This window comes from Aulonocara sp. 'chitande type north' Nkhata Bay, linkage group LG6 (assembly GCF_057382095.1).
Source record: "Aulonocara sp. 'chitande type north' Nkhata Bay isolate Kocher_YH1m ecotype deep benthic linkage group LG6, A_spYH_male_GT1.1, whole genome shotgun sequence".
In the NCBI taxonomy this organism is placed as follows: Eukaryota; Metazoa; Chordata; class Actinopteri; order Cichliformes; family Cichlidae; genus Aulonocara; species Aulonocara sp. 'chitande type north' Nkhata Bay.
This window is the reverse complement of record NC_141349.1, coordinates 6031978-6048650: the sequence shown is the minus strand read 5'-3', so window position 1 is coordinate 6048650 and position 16673 is coordinate 6031978. Positions and strand designations below refer to the sequence as shown.

Below are 16673 nucleotides of genomic sequence, written 5' to 3'. Positions count from 1 at the left end.
CTTCCACTGTCTTCATCGCTGCGCTCTGGACACTTGTTGCTCACCCCATCGTGTGATTGTCTCACTTACGTGCTTTTGACTAGAACGCACAGGATTAATAAATTATTCACTGTATAAAAAGTAGAGGGCATAATGCATGTTCTCAAAATCTTTCTGAAGCGCCGCCCTCATTGCTAAAAGCTCTGATTTTCAGGAATGGAGTTGGCAATTAGATTCTGGAGCAGTTCTTGACCAGTGATGCCCAGCTTTCCTCACTGTCTTCCTTCTCTCACCCCAACCGGGTGCAGCAGATGAAACGAGGTGAGTAAAGACAAAATAGTCTGTGCATCATGGGAAGCCTCCAGCCCTCTTGGACAATTGCAGTGCAACTAAGGGAGGATTCAGGGTCAGCTAATCCAGCCCACACTGTAAAACTAATCTGAAAAACTGGGAGGTGGATCCACTGAAAACACTACACTGAAGTTGGTTTCAGTGGCTCACAGAACATCTGATGTGGTGTGCTCATTTAAACGCAGGATCCAGAGGGTCTTCCAAAGGGTTCATTATGACAATGGTGATTTAGTAGATTTAACAGATGTATGCTGATGGATTAATGGATGCATGTGTGGTGGCACGAAGGAGGATAACCAGTGAAGGTGAATAAGGGATGTTGACAACGCCACCTGGGGGGGGGGGGAGAGTTACACCCCAGGAAAGATTTCTATGGCCAATGTGGATTTTACACTAGCTACCAAAGCCCACAGGCTCGTTATTAACAGCAGAGGTGAGGCAGATCAGTTTTACAACTCAAAACTTATTAAGAATACTACTAAAAGCAGAGAACTGTAAAATCAGATAAGTTCTTAAGGTAGCAGGGCTGAGACGGCAAGACAGTTACTCAATAAGAGCTCGATATAATAACTAAACAAAATGGTGGCGCCCGGCCACTTGAGGAGGCAACCCAAGGGTGCCACCTAATTCCACTGCAAACCTCACTGTCACTCACACTGCAATCTACCTATTCCCGGTGTGTACACTCTCATGAATCCGGGGGGGTCGATTCCACCTCACGTGCCTAGTCCCACAACGAGCAGCCGCACCTCCACCAAAGCAACAAAACATATAAAACATGAAACAAATCAGTAAAAGAGATATAAATGTAAAAAATGGTAAATGGCCTGTATTTATATAGCGCTTTACTAGTCCCTAAGGACCCCAAAGCGCTTTACATATTCAGTCATCCACCCATTCACACACTGGTGATGGTAAGCTACATTGTAGCCACAGCCACCCTGGGGCGCACTGACAGAGCCGAGGCTGCCGGACACTGGCGCCACTGGGCCCTCTGACCACCACCAGTAGGCAACGGGTGAAGTGTCTTGCCCAAGGACACAACGACCGAGACTGTCCAAGCCGGGGCTCGAACTGGCAACCTTCCGATTACAAGGTGAACTCCCAACTCTTGAGCCACGATCGCCACAAATACACCCTAAATGTGACAAATACACCCACCCAATTTGGAGTAAAAGACCATAAAACCAGGAGTCAGTCAAGGCCAGTCCATAGACGTTTGTAAAATGACAAGGCTACAACAACACAGCAGCAGTGTTGCACAATCCACTGTCTAAGGGGCAATACTAAAATGAGCGGCTTTTCTGAAGAAATCAAACCACTCTGCGGTGCTTAACCGCCTAACGCTATTGGCCACCTTTGATGGGAAAAGAATGCCAAGTGCCTTCGTGTGGTAGAGAAGCGCTACTGTTTCTGACAAGGCCTCTAATTATCAGCTGGGAAGGTGTGGATGTTAGTGCTGCATTCACGGACATCATGTAAAAGCCTACCAAAATCGACTTCACTACATACGGATGGATAGTAGTGATATAATGGGACTGTTTTCGCCCCCCAATCACCCCCTCAGGCGTGCTCGTACTGTATTTGGCACTTTTGCTAGTTCACGAGAGAGCAGACCGTCACTGATAACCGGTGATTGGGGGGGGGGGGGGGGGGGGGGGATCAATATCAGCCAGACAGTGGTAGAAAAAAGTAAGGTTCTCTACCCGCTGATTCAAATGTGTGATTTGTGATCAAAACCTTTTTAAAGTTGCGCATCTTGCGTTATATTCACAGGGCTCTGTTGGTGCCTGTCTGATTGCTCGAATAAAATATTTAATCTCATTTTGTTCATTGTTCAATAATCATATTTTTATAGAAAAAAAAATTTGAGCAAAAGACAAACTTTATGTACAGGGAATAAAGTTACATTGAAGCCAAGCACACCATTGTGTTTTTTGTGACATTACCAATAAGTTTGATGTGTCACATGGCCCTCTTCCTATTGAAAAAAACAAAAGTTGTATTCAAGATGGCCGACTTCTAAATGGCCACCATGGTCACCACCCATCTTGAGGAGTTTGCCCCCTCACATATACTAATGTGCCACAAACAGGACTTTAATATCACCAATCATTCCCATTTTATTATGGGGTATCCATATAAATGGCCCACCCTGTAGTTACGTTTTCAAAAAACTATGATATTGTAACTCAGTTATTAACTGAGTTACAATATTATAAAAGTAATTAAATAATAATAATGGATTGCATTTATATAGTGCTTTTCGGGGCCCTCAAAGCGCTGAACAATTCCACTATTCATTCACTCTCATATTCACACACTGGTGGAGGCAAGCTACAGTTGTAGCCACAGCTGCCCTGGGGCAGACTGACAGAAGCGAGGCTGCCATATCGCACCATCAGCCCCTCTGGCCATCACCAGTAGGCGGTAGGTGAAGCGTCTTGCCCAAGGACACAACGACCGAGACTGTCAGAGCCGGGGCTCGAACGGCAACCTTCCGGTTACAAGACGAACTACCAACTCTTTGAGCCACGAGGAAAAGTAACTATTGTGTTACTTTAGGAAAAAAAGTTTAACCATCTGAGGTCCAGGGTTGATTTGACCTCAGCATGTCTAATTGCCTTGTTTGGTATCATTCTTTTCAGCACAACCTCACATCTGAATTTACAGTTATGTTTTCATTAGTACAATTGATTAAAAAAAAAGAAAAAAAAAAAAGAACAACAACATGAAATCAGATATATTTTTTTACTGTAACAACAACAAAAAGCATGTTTCACAAATCATTTTCATAACATGAAATGCAAATAGAAATTGTAAATTTAATAAACCTATACATGAGTTTTGCAAATAAAAAAGGTACATGCAACTATTTACCTAAAAATGCAGGAAAGACTAAACTATTTACAGAACACTCTGATTCTGCATCAAATAAGATGCCACACAAATTATTTGTGCCACTCCAAAAAATTATTTCTCTCCACTGTAAGACAGAGGAGAACATCACAGGCCTGATACCTGCAGGCCTGACAGCCAGTGGTGTATCACTCCTCCTGTTTTCCACCTGGAGACAGCGTTTACACTGTAATCTGCCTTTGGTGGCTTTATGGCAGCAACTGTGACATTTGGCATCATTGTTCTGACACACAAAACAAAACCAACAGCTACACAACACACTAACTACATACTCCATACTAGAGCTGGGCAATAGAACGATAACGATATGTATCGCGATATAACTTTTACTCGATAGAGAAATTAAACTATCGCGATAGACCTCGCCGCTCTTGTCCTCTTAAAAAAAAAAAAAAAAAAAAAGGTCAGCCAATCCAAATTAAGTAGCGCAGAGCCGAACCAATCACAGCCGCAGCGTCACGTCGCGTGACTTGTTACGTACAGCACAAGTGCCAAGCCGCACGTGTGTTTGTTTGGGAAGCAGCCAGCGGGTAATGGAGGAAATGAGTGTGCCAACTAGAAAAATCAACCGAGCGTGACCGAAGAGAAAACAGATGATGGTTCCAATGCCGGAGAGATTGTTGAACGGAAGAGCCATAGAAGTTCCGTAGGGTGAAGGTATTTCGGCTATTTCAAGTCTGACAAAAAACAGAGTAGTGTGCACTGTAAATTGTGCCGAAAGCAAGTCTGGAAAGACAATAAACTGGTGCATGCGTCACACTGTGCGCCACGTTATTGTTTCGGTGAAATGAATTTCTACAATACTGTTAATTCTACTCTCTGCAGTGTTTAAATGCTTACATATACACACAGTTACTGTCCGTCCACACTTACGACTCGGTTCTGCTTCTATGCCCCAGCTTTGTTTACTTTTTCCCACCGAGGCTTCTAGACTTCTGATTGGCCAACATTTCTGCACGGTTAGGAATCTAGCGCCACCTGCTGCTTTGGCATGTTCATAGCAGCGTTTTCCTTCATTTCTCCCTTTATGTGTGGACGGGATTATTTTTTAAAACGAAAACGGAAAATCTCCGTTTTCAAAAATACCCGTGTACTTGTGGACGTAGCCTCAGTCTCTGACTGGAAGCACTAATTCGTCATTCGGCTTTTGTCAGACTAAAGTAACTATTAAAACTGTTTGAAAAGCTAAGCTATACAACAAGGAGAGATTGAGAATTTCCTTTTAGTTCTCAGTTTATTTGATATTGACAAAAGTTAGTTTTGTCTGTTCTTCTGTAAAATAAAGTAAGATTTATTTTTAGAATTAATATTTTGTTTCTAAGTGGAATTGACAATTTAGTCTGTTTCGTTTGTTCTATTTTGAAACTTAAACGCTTTAGCGGCTGCCTTTTGTATAGTTTGCAATATTTGCCTTTATTTATCTGAAAAAGTCTCATGTTTCTTTGGTACATCTACCCTGTTGAACTTATTATGGGAAATAAATATTTAAATAAAAACAAGCTGCTGATTATTTCACATTTTACTTGTGAGCAACGGCACATTTAAATCTTGCAAATATAGTTATTTGGCTTATATCGTGATAGATATCGTTATCGCCTGAAATGAAAAAAACATATCGTGATATGAAAAAATCTCATATCGCCCAGCTCTACTCCATACTATAGTGTCACAAATCTCTCACAAATCTCTCACAAATCTCTCACATCTCAAAACTCTCTCTCTCTCACCGCTGTCACTCCTAAAACTTTGGTCGTAAGCAGAGAGTGCTTACTAGCATAATAGAATAGTTTGTCAAAATTTGCCACCTACTTTTAAAATGAAACTAACCATAACCTCCTTCCTACCATGCTGTGTCTACCATTAGTTACCACGCTGACTTGTTCAACTTTGCGCTCTACACAGCTTGCTAAACTGTTAATCTTGTTAAAAGAGTACACCTCTGTGTATTTTTATGTGGCGAAACAAATGACTACCACGTCTGAATGCCTTCCCACATGTTTTACAATGATATGGTTTCTCACCTGTATGGATTTTCATGTGCTCTGTTAAATTACTTTTACGGCTGAACGTTTTCCCACATGTTTTACAATGATATGGTTTCTCACCTGTGTGCATTCTCATGTGCTTCTCTAGAGAACGATGTACAAACCTTTTCCCACATATTTTACAATGATATAGTTTCTCTCCTGTGTGGATTCTCATGTGCTTCACTACAGAATTCCTATGTACAAACTTTTTCCCACATGTTTTACAGGAAAACGGCTTCCCCCCTGTATGGATTCTATAATGCATATCCATTTCATAATTATATTTGTAGACTTCTCCACAAACATCACATTTTAAAGACTTTTTAGTTTTGTCAGACTTACACTGACTGTCTGGTGTAGGTTGGTATTCTACATTATTGTGACCTTTCTTCCCTGCTCCCTGATATTCTCTCACAGTTACATCAGAGCTGACACAGTTGAGATGGTCTCTTTTTGGTTCTGGTTCACTGTGGTCTTTTTCCTCAGCAGCAGTCAGCATAAAGGCATGAATCTCCTCCTTCAGTGCCAGCTGCTCTCCCTCCTGACTGCTACAGAGTTGCTCCTGTTCCTCTTTAATCTGTGGAGGTTCTGGTTCCCCCTGGTCCAGATTGGAGCTCATCTCCTGGTTCCACAGCTGCTGGTCAGCGACAACTTCCTCCTCCTTACAGACATGCTGCTGTGGGATGTCTGGAGGGGGAAAAGGAGACAATTAAAAGAAAAGTGAAGTGATAATAGAGAAAAAAAATCATACTGACCAAATAGACAACACAAAAAAATAATTAAATTATGCTTGATATCTATGGCTGTTGGCTAGCTTAGCGTTAGCATGCTGTCTGCACAGGTGCTTGCACAGAGCCATAGTTGTGTTAGCAGCCGTTTTGTCCTGGATGCAGTTTCTACTTTACCATCATGGTCTCCTCCTTTTGTGCAATGAAAATAAATGTAATGGCATATGGCAAACTAAAATCAGCTGATTGTAGCACATGTGCAAGAGCAGTGGGAACAATAACCAGATAGACTAACAGACAGACTAACTATATGTTTACAGCAATGTCTGTAAACATATATTCAGTCACCCACTGGCGCTGAAAGGCTCTGCTTTCAGAATCAACTTTTCTCTCGACCATTGTGAGCAGCCAGCTTTGCAATAACAGAAGTTTGACTTGATTGACGCGGGAAGGTTCCCAGTTAGCCTAGCATTCAGCAAGGAGGCTGCAGCGCTGCATTATGGGACCTGTAGTTTGTATGTTATTAGCGCCTCATATCGCCGGGCCATGCATAACAATAATAGTATATCTATATAAAATGATCTCGCGGGCCGGATATAAATGTACGCCGGGCCGGATGTGGCCCGCGGGCCTTGACTTTGACACATGTGCTATAGGGGTTCCCACTTTTCTGGATTACTTACAGACACCTCTGTCTGCATAAAAACAGTGCTGGAACACACTGTGGTTACATACCCTCTGGAGCATCAGAGCAACAGTATTTTACTGCAGAAAGTAGTGTGTTGGCAAGAAAAAGGCAATTAACAATGGAAGATAGACAGAACATCATATAACTGAAAAATGTAGGTCTCTCCTACACTGCAAAAAAAGACCAGGTATCAGTGAGTACAGTTTCATTCAACATCAAAAGAAACAAACTCTGACTGCAAGAGGTCTGGCAGGCCCAAAGACACGACTGAATCAGAGGACAAGTTTCTGAGCGTTAACAGCTTGCGTGAATTACGGCTCACAGGGCAACAGATTCAAGCACAGCTTGAAATTTTCTGTTCATCATGCAGGATCTTTGTGGGCCGTTGATGAGAGGAAAGGATGGGTCACAGTGTGTGGCATCAACCCTCAAACATGGAGGAGGAAGTGTGATGGTCTGGGGCTGTTTGCTGGATCCAGGGTCGGTGACTTGTACAGATTGAGAGGCTTCCTGAACTAAAACAGCTACCACAGCATTCTGCAGCACCATGCGGTACCCTCTGGTATGCACCTAGTTGGTCAGCAAGATAATGAGCCAAAACACAAGCCCAGGGTGTGCCAGAACTACCTCAGAAAAAAAGAACAAGACGGTAAGCTTGAAAACACGGAGTGCTCAGCACAGTCGCCAGACTTAAACCCCACCGAGCTGGTTGGGGATGAACTGGACAGAAGAGTGAAAGCAAAGCAACTACAAGGTCCACATTTATGGGAACTTCAGCAACAGATATGGAAGAATATTTGATTTCTATTGGAGAAAGAATGTCACGGCTGTGTTCAGCTGCTATAGCTGCCAAAGGGGGCAACTTTGATGAGTCAAAATTTTAGAATACATTTTGGTCTATTAATTGATTCATGATTTCTTTTTTAACTCCAAGTGCTTATTTGTGCTCTGCTTTCATTTCAGAGTGCATTGAGACATTAAACTATGGATGTGCGATATGACCAAAATCTCATATCCCGATGTAAAACACCTCTTTTTTGCTTCTCATCTATAAACTCTCTCCATACTCTGTCACATGACTCTTGCGTAGGTGGTAGAAGAGGTTTGTCATGTTTGAGTCTGTGGTCTGGACCAGTTTGCACCATAATTTGCATAGTACAGTTTTCAGGTCCATGTCAGACTTTTCATAACTAAACCATGTCCCTGCTACAGAGGCAGCCCCTCATTTAGGAATAAGGTCCTGGATTTGTTTAGACTGATCCTTCTGTTTGAGCTACCATGTGGTGACTGTAAGCACCATTTAAAGTTACCTCAAATAAAAACATGAAGTAATTTGTTTCATGCATATTCTGAATTGTGATGTTTGAAAATAATGTATTTTGTCATAATTTCAGTTTATTTTGAATCTCAACAGGATCTTCACCTTTATTTTGAAAGGTTTATGTCAGGGGTGTCCAAACTTCTTTCACTGAGGGCCACAAACATAAAAATATAGGAGGGGCTGGGCCACTTACTAGAAATGAGGTATATAACCTTAACTTTACTGTATTAAAGTTAGAAAAATCACTTAAAAGTGGTCAAATGTGTGTTATATTGTTGAATATAATTAAAGACAAAACTGCCTTCATCACAGCTTTCCATAAATGGATCTTTATTGATTTATTCAGAAAAAGCTTTGGTAGCTCATTCTCAGAACAGCAGCCTCAGATTTCTTCTTAGACAGAAGATTTACAGCACAGAGAAAAAACAATAAAGGGGAAAATGGGACGGGCACATTTCAAGTTTATTATTTAAGTTATTAGGCTTAGCAAAACATCTATTAACGTCCGTTTGAAATGATTATCAACATTAACAGACTGAACTGGACTTAATAACAGGAGTCCATATAATTTTAGTAAATTATTCTGGTGAGTATCAGCTGCGCTGGGTATGTAAATCGGGCCATCCTGCTGCTGATTGCCACTCGTGCCATAAATCCAGACAAATGTCACTTGATCAAGGAGCAGATCTGCATCAGATGGTGTGTACACACAGCGGTGTGTACTCTGTGTGTTAACAAGAAAAACGCATATAAGAAAGTGGTGCGCAAAAGCAGGGTAGTGACAGAATTGATGCGCATTATTGATATTTGAAGCATGTGTACCTGCACATTAACACACGGGTACTGTGGAATATATTTTTTACTCACCTAAAGTGCTCGTGCTCTCGTCCACTCCCCGCAAAAAAAATAGCAGCTGTGCGGTGTCTGTGGCATCGGTGCTCTCATCGAATGCGATGGAGTAAAAATCTAAAGCACAGCTTTATCAGACAGTTGCAGTTTAATGTTGGCTGACAAGTCTTCAATGCGTCGCATAACTGGATTTCTGGACATGCTGACGTTGTTGAATCCTGCACTTTTTCCGGGCACATTATTTCGGTGACTTTAACAAGGCCGTGTTTTACGAGGTCTCCAACTGAAAAAGGCTTGCCATGTTTTGCGATGAGTTGGGCGACCTCATAGCTGGCTATTGTAGCCTCTTTCTGGACCTTTTGAGCCTGAAAAAATACTGTTGCTGACCCCGCAGGAGAGCTACCTGTAGTGGCGGCACTCCGTCTCTATTTCACTCTTCTGTACCACCTTTAGGAGTCAGTCCAGCAATATGCATTTGAAACGCGAGCAAGTCCAGGTACTTTTCTTGCAAAAAATATGTTTATTGAAACTTTTAATTTACATGGCAAGACTCGGTCAAAAAACTGTGTTGCTTCCAGCTTATCCGACTCCCCAACTACGTAATTACAGTGTGCCGGAAGCCCAAAATACTAAAAAGCGCATTAGAATGTTGCACTTCTATATTCTATACATTTAACAAACAGTATTTTAAAATCAACTAGAATTATATTCTTAACATCAAACATATATATTTCTCCTCTAATCATTTTACCAGTACCAATAAAATTAACCTTTAATTGGCTCTTACACTACCCTTTGCTTTAATTTCTGCTCTCGCTCAGCACCAGTATAGGATGCATAGGCCTGATGTTTGGTTTCATAATGACGTCGTACATTATACTCTTTCATAATTGCCACAGTTTCAGTGCAGATCAAACAAACACACTTCCCCTTGAATTCTTTGAAGAAATATTCACTCTCCCACCGTGTCTGAAATTTTCTGCACTCACTTTCTACCTTTCACTTCTTTGGTACTGCCATGTTTAGTAACTTGGGGTAAATTTCTTCTGTGATTGTCCTTTTTGGTGGAGCAACTGCCTTGATCAACAGCAGCTCCCCCTGGTGTTAAAACTAAGAAGTGCAATACACTCAAGCAAAAGTTGAAGTGCGGGCCATATTCTATTCTATTTATAAAATTACACCACAAAACAAGCACTTGTATCAAGCCAGCCTCCAATTCAAGACTTGCAGAACGATATACGATAGAAACGATATAAATTTGGCCAACGATAGAGATATTGACTAAATTGCTCTACCGCGATAGCGGATGTTGATGATGTCATCAAGCTGCGCCTGTTTTGGTCAAAAGCATCACAGCGGCTACAACCATTATCGTCTGCAAATTATGCCTGGCGACAGTCATAGCAAAGAGATGAAGCACTTTTGAAATATGGGGAAAGCCAAAAGCTGCACTTCCGTAACATTGACTCATTAATGTCGAATTCTCTCGCAGCTGCTCTTTTCCCATGTTGTTGCAGTATATTAATACAGTGGTTTTATTTATATATGTTTATATATAAATATACTGTATATGCTGGCCCCTAGAGACTAGGCACGTACAAACTCCAAAACACATTTCTAGCGTTAACTGAACTTCCAAAACAGAGCTACCTAGATCACTTAAATTACACAATTGAAAGCACATGTGTATTGTTTGTGTATTTATACACAAGCACTTATATATATATTCAAATAATTAAAAAAAAAAAGTTCATTTGCCTGTTACTACCATAAGATAAGATAAGATAACTCTTTATTGGCATTGCACAGTCATACATTGTACAGTAGTACAATGAAATTGGAAAAACTGTCCTACGTCGGCACTACATATAACACAACACAACACGATATGACACATCACAATGCAACAAACAACACAACACAGTATATTAACTTAGTATAAAAAGAAGAATAAGTGTATGTGTATTGCACACTGTTATTATTGCACATTAATTATTATTGCACCTTGTTATAAATATAAATATTATTGTTATTGTTTCAAACATTGTTACCTCCCCCTAAAAAAGTCCAGGGAGGTAGCCAGTCAGGTCAGCTATTTACATTGATCAGGGCTAATGCCCTGTTGTAAAAGCTGTCCTTGAGTCTATTTGTTTGAGACCTCAGCAGCCTGAACCTCCTGCCAGACGGCAGCAGCTTAAACACCCGGTGTCCTGGGTGTGTGCAGTCCCATAGGATGCTGCATGCCCTCTTGAGACAGCGAGTGCTGTACAGGTCCTTCAGGGAGGGAAGAGGATGTCCAATGATTTTTTGGGCCATATTGATGACCCTCTGGAGTGCCTTTCTGTGTGCTGTGGTGCAGCTGGAGAACCACACACCGATGCAATATGTCAGCACACTTTCAATGGAGCAGCGGTAGAAGACGGTCAGCAGCTCCTTCTTCAGGTCCATTTTTCTGAGGATTTTCAGAAAGTGGAGACGCTGTTGGGCCTTCTTTAAGACCGCAGAGGTGTTAGAGCTCCATTGGAGGTCTGTGTCTATGTGCACACCCAGAAACTTGAAGCTGGAGACCGTTTCCACGCACTCCCCGTTGATGCTGACAGGCTGCAGCTCGGACTTCCTCCTTCTGAAGTCAACTACCAGTTCTTTTGTTTTGGTGGTATTGAGGTCCAGGTTGTTGACTGCACACCAATCTGACAGCCTCTGAACTTCAGCTCTGTACGCCGTCTCATCTCCCCCTGAGATGAGCCCCACCACGGTGGTATCATCTGCAAATATGATGATTGTGTTGTCTGGGTGGGAACTAACACAGTCATGTGTGTACAGAGTGTACAGTAGGGGACTCAGTACACAGCCTTGTGGAGAGCCAGTGTTGAGGCTGAGGGCTGAGGAAAGATGAGGCCCCACTCTAACTCTCTGTACACGGTCTGAGAGGAAGTCTCTGATCCAGCGGCAGGTGGTGGATGGAAGTCCAATTTCCAGCAGTTTAACTATTAGTCTGTCCGGGAGTATCGTATTGAAAGCAGAGCTAAAGTCAACAAAGAGCAGCCTGGCGTAACGGCCCTGCACTTCCAGGTGAGAGATGGTGGTGTGGAGTGTTGTAGCGATGGCATCTTCAGTTGATCTGTTAGCTCTGTATGCAAACTGGAGCGGGTCGAGTGTGGGTGGCAAGCAGGACATGATGTGACGTCGGACCAGTTTCTCGAAGCACTTCATTATAACAGGTGTTAGAGCAACTGGTCGGTAAACGTTGAGGCTGCTAATGTTAGTATGCTTTGGCAGTGGGACAATTGTGGCTGACTTTAGGCACGGTGGGATGCAGGACTGGGACAGTGAAGTGTTGAAAATCTTAGTGAAGATGAGGAAAGAACAAGAAGGAGAGCTGAAAGACTCTTTTAGGACCTTTGCGGTTACCCCATCTGGTCCGGTGGCCTTCCTGGGGTTCACTGCCCTCAGTGTGCGCCTCACCTCATATTCCTGCACTATGAGGCTTGGGCTGCTGCTGCTGTCCAATGTTTTTGCTGCTGTTGCCTCTGGTCCCTTCACCTCAAAGCGTGCGAAGAAGTGGTTCAGCTACCACACACCAAATCGGGTCGTTGGTACTTCTTGGCTTGTGTAGCCACTAGGTAACAAAAGCTCAACACTGCGCCTAGCATCCTGGAGGACTTCTGTTGCATTTTGTATGCGCTTCGGAGCTTGTACGCGTCGTTCACTTCAAAGATCCAGCTCTAAGAGCCGTTTCGTTCGCCACCGACACATCACTAGTGGCACTGGTTGCTTGCTTAACACCTCCATATGGAGATGCTTTGCGGAATACAGATTTGAAGTTGGACTTCAGTGTCTTCAGTGACTTCTTGCAATCCAAGAATGGGGTGAAGCCGTCCTTCTTCGACATATCTCACCACTAAGTATCTCGCTCGGTGGAGCCTACAGTGCAGTTTTTCTCTGTCGTTCACTGTAGTTCCCAATATAATTTTTTATTTATTTTTATCTGTCAAAAGTGGCATATAAATTAGGGGTGCAACAAACGATTATTTTGATATGGACTACTCACCGACTATTTCTGCGATTAGTCGACTAATCAGATCATGCATCCATTGGCCATACAACGTACAGCTTATTGCACCACCATGCATCTGCTCTTATATAACTATCATTAGCTTACAGCTTTAAATGTTTAAGGTATGTGCTAACTAACAATAAAGACAAGATGATAGTTTATTAAATTTTAATGAAATTTGCAGATTGTTTCGGTGAAGTTTAATAAACTCCTTGCTATCCAAACTATAACAGGATACCGTAGCCTATATTATACAGTATATTCTCGAGCATCTCATACTACTGATAATCAGTTGTCTGCTTGACCTTTATTCAGCTGTGTAAAAACTATAACTTTGATCTCAGCCAAACCGATTTACTCAGGAACAGATAAAATACTGAAAAAAGCCAAACAATAACATTTTGAAGTTATCTAAGTGACTTATAAATCATGTGTAACCTGAGCAGCGAAAGACGGCGGGGGGTTTGAAAACGTGTGAAAAGTGGAATATAAATACATTTTGCTTACTTACGTCTCCAAAAAGCCTTCACAATAATAAATGTCCCGCAGAGCTGTGATTAGGATCCTCCATCAGAGTGACACTCACCTGTCCTGTGCAGCTTTATTTCGGGTTTCCAGGTGATATCCATCAGTCTGCGCTGACGGTCGATCTCTTGCTCGTACCGGACGATCGTTTTTTCAAACTCCAAGAATATTTGCTCAGCAGCAGCAGTTAGTCGCTCGTTGATAAACTCTCTCAGATACTGAACTGAAGGCATTGTTAGTGCGGCAGCTCACACACTCAATACAGCAGTCTCTGTGATCAGACACACACGCGTGGGACGGTGTTGATGCCTTTGTTTGTTTACTTCCGCCTGTGTCACGTGGTGAGGTTCCGGTAGAGCGCGAGTGTTCTTCTTCTTCTGTATAGGGTTTATTGGCGGTTGGCAAAAAGCAAAATGGTGCATTACCGCCACCAACTGGTGTGGAGTGAGGCCCGAAATGACAAAAATAAAATAAAATAAAATAAAATAAAATAAAATAAAATAAAATAAAATAAAATAAAATAAAATAAAATAAATTAACCCTGATGAAATGGGTCTGCCTTAAAAACCGAAATACAGCCTGATAACTGTCACTTATAAAGCTCACGTGAAATAAATCAATCAAGTCAAACTTCACTTTCATATCGTCCAGCTTTTTGATCAGTTGTCTCCTTTTAATATTATACTTCTGTCAATGCAATAAAACATGTTCTGTTGTTTCCTGTTCCCTACTGCATTCACACTCCCATGTACAGTGTTTACCTATTAAAAATAATGTGCTATGATCCAGGTGATTGATATATGCATTTTTTTTTCTCTGCCCGTTCTGTTGGTTTTTGTCTTTTGCTCTTCTCCCCCGTCCCTCTTCTCAGCTGTTTCTCTTTCCCTCTTTCTTTCTCCCCTTCTTTCCCCCAGTCAAGTCTGTCCCGTATTCAGTAAGTGAAAATAAAATAAACAATAAAAGGTGAATCAAATGGACCATTACGGCAAGGCTGGGATGGTCAGTTTGGTAAAGTAAATCCGTTGGGCATCTTTCTTTGCCTTTAGACAACAATTCTGAGGGCAAAAGAGCCAAACGGGACAGGCCAAAGAAAAAAAAAGAAAAAAAAAGTGCTATTTAAACCAGTGTGTCCGAATCTCCGTCGAGATATAATCGTCTCCTCTCTCCTATTTCATCCTGTACTTCTCATTCCCCCCACTTTCCTTTGGATTTTGTACAACCACTGCCCTTTCCTCTCTTCCTCCCATTGCTTTTGCCACCTTTCCTTCATTTTGTATCGTATTCTACTCTTGAGCTCCGTCCTACTCACACTAATAACCATATCTACCATCGGTCTCCTTGTTGCGACTTTTGCTGTCCTATCTGCCATTTCATTTCTTTTAACTCCACGATGCGCTGGTACCCATAAGAATGTGACTACAAGCCCCATCATAATAAGTCTGAATAATGTCAGGTCTGCAGTCTGAGTGACTGTCTTGCAGGCTGGCCAGTGATGAGCTCGAGTCTGAACATATCACAGACCTTAGTGGTTTCGTTTCCTCAATCCACTGGATAGCTAACAATATGGAAACCATTTCACCTGTGTACACTGATAAATCGTCACTGATCCTTTTCCCACCTTGATATTAAATTCAGGAACTATAAATGCTATCCCACTTTGGTTGGCTGTATTCTTTGATGCATCTGTGTAGATTTTGACATAACTATAATACTGATTAAAATATTCTTGTGCTGTATGTGAATTTAAGATAAAACCCTTCTCCTTGTTCTTTTTTTTAACAATGTGAAATCTACCACTGCATCAGGGAGCATCCATGGTGGTATTGTAGGCAGTGGCACTGTTTGACTTGTGTTTATCTTGTCCAGAGTAAGGTCAGCTGCTTTCTGTCCCACTCTCCACCCAAAGCTCTTCAATTCCATTTTCTCTTTTTCCCAGCATGTATGGAAAACAGTTTTTGCCGGATGGTCTTGACCATGTCCTTGTAAACTTGCCCTTCTTATTTGTAATGGCATTTCCCTCATTTCTACCTGTAGTGCTGCTGCAGATGTTGTTTTGAATGCACCTGAGCAAAGTCTTAACGCTTGATATTGGATACTATTTAACTTATGAAGACTTGTTCTGGCAGCAGAATTAAATACTATACACCCATAATCCAATACAGAAAGGGCAATCTGGGGAAAAGGAGGATGGAATTTGTCGGCTGCGGTTGTCGGAGCCTGTCATTAGAATGAAAGTTATTGGCCATGTTTGCATAGCCCTTTTTAAAATGATGCTTTCATGACATTATTGTATGTTGGGTGGTGGTTAGGGCTATCTAGACTGACAAGTAAGACATTGAATGTCACCTCTCCGGTGGGGAGGGGGCCTGAGATTGTCTAAATTGGAATCTGTTCTATACCAAATGCAGAAAAATTGTTTTAAGAAAGCAATTAAGTTCATTTTCCAAAAAATATAATTGTTTGCTTGAAGGACACCAGGAGAGATGAGTCCTCCGTCACAGATGGTGTGGTCAGGGAAGATGGTCGCCTGCAGGTTCAAGCTCATTGCGTCTCCAACCCACATCCACTGCCACTGTACTTAAGGGAAGTTATAGACTTTCTTCTGCACTTAAATTTGGATCACCTCGATCCATGATAGTCATTCAGGCTGTAATGCCTGGACTGGAAACAAGCCATCCTTAAAATATTACAACATTCCAGCTCCTTTGTTGGAATGCAAAACAAATGTGTTGTTTAAATCAGAGACTTCACTTGTGACAGAACAACAAATATTTTATTTTTATTATATAAGTAATGTAAGTATAAAACAAAGTTGTTGAAGGCCTAAACTTTTCAGAATAATTAAATCTGAGACTTTGTTTCATTGTAAGATTATAACAGTGATGGCAAATTGTTTGTTGTTCAGCAGAACAGTGTCCAGTGTGTTGGCTGTTGTACTTTGTTGTGTTTGAAAATAAAAGTTGGGCTGATTTTAACATCATTACAAAAAGTGTTGTTAATTATTTTTAATCATATTCAGGTTACCACAAATTGTTTTTTTCATTTAGTTGAACTTAAAATGTTTGTAAGTAGGTAAACAATTAGTATTGTACAGTCAGAAATATCAAATTATTCTTAATACTGCAGACTTGCAATGAATAAGTTGTCCTAACAGTCATCTTAAGCAAGCTATACTTAGTGTTTTTGAGGCAACAAGTTTACATAGTTTTGTTGAGTTCTGGGAACTAAA

At 41.5% G+C, this 16673-nt stretch overlaps 1 protein-coding gene across 1 annotated transcript; it reads right to left on the bottom strand.

The window, feature by feature from the left end:
• Nucleotides 1-3095: 3095 nt before the first annotated feature.
• Nucleotides 3096-14703, bottom strand: LOC147327131 (uncharacterized). The gene is made up of 2 exons (XM_086294761.1): nucleotides 13506-14703; nucleotides 3096-5963 (listed from the first exon to the last, which is right to left on the bottom strand). Exons 1-2 carry the CDS (start codon nucleotides 13675-13677, stop codon nucleotides 5173-5175), a joined length of 963 nt encoding a protein of 320 aa, XP_086150887.1. The 5' UTR covers nucleotides 13678-14703; the 3' UTR covers nucleotides 3096-5172.
• Between the last annotated feature and the right edge of the window lie 1970 nt (nucleotides 14704-16673).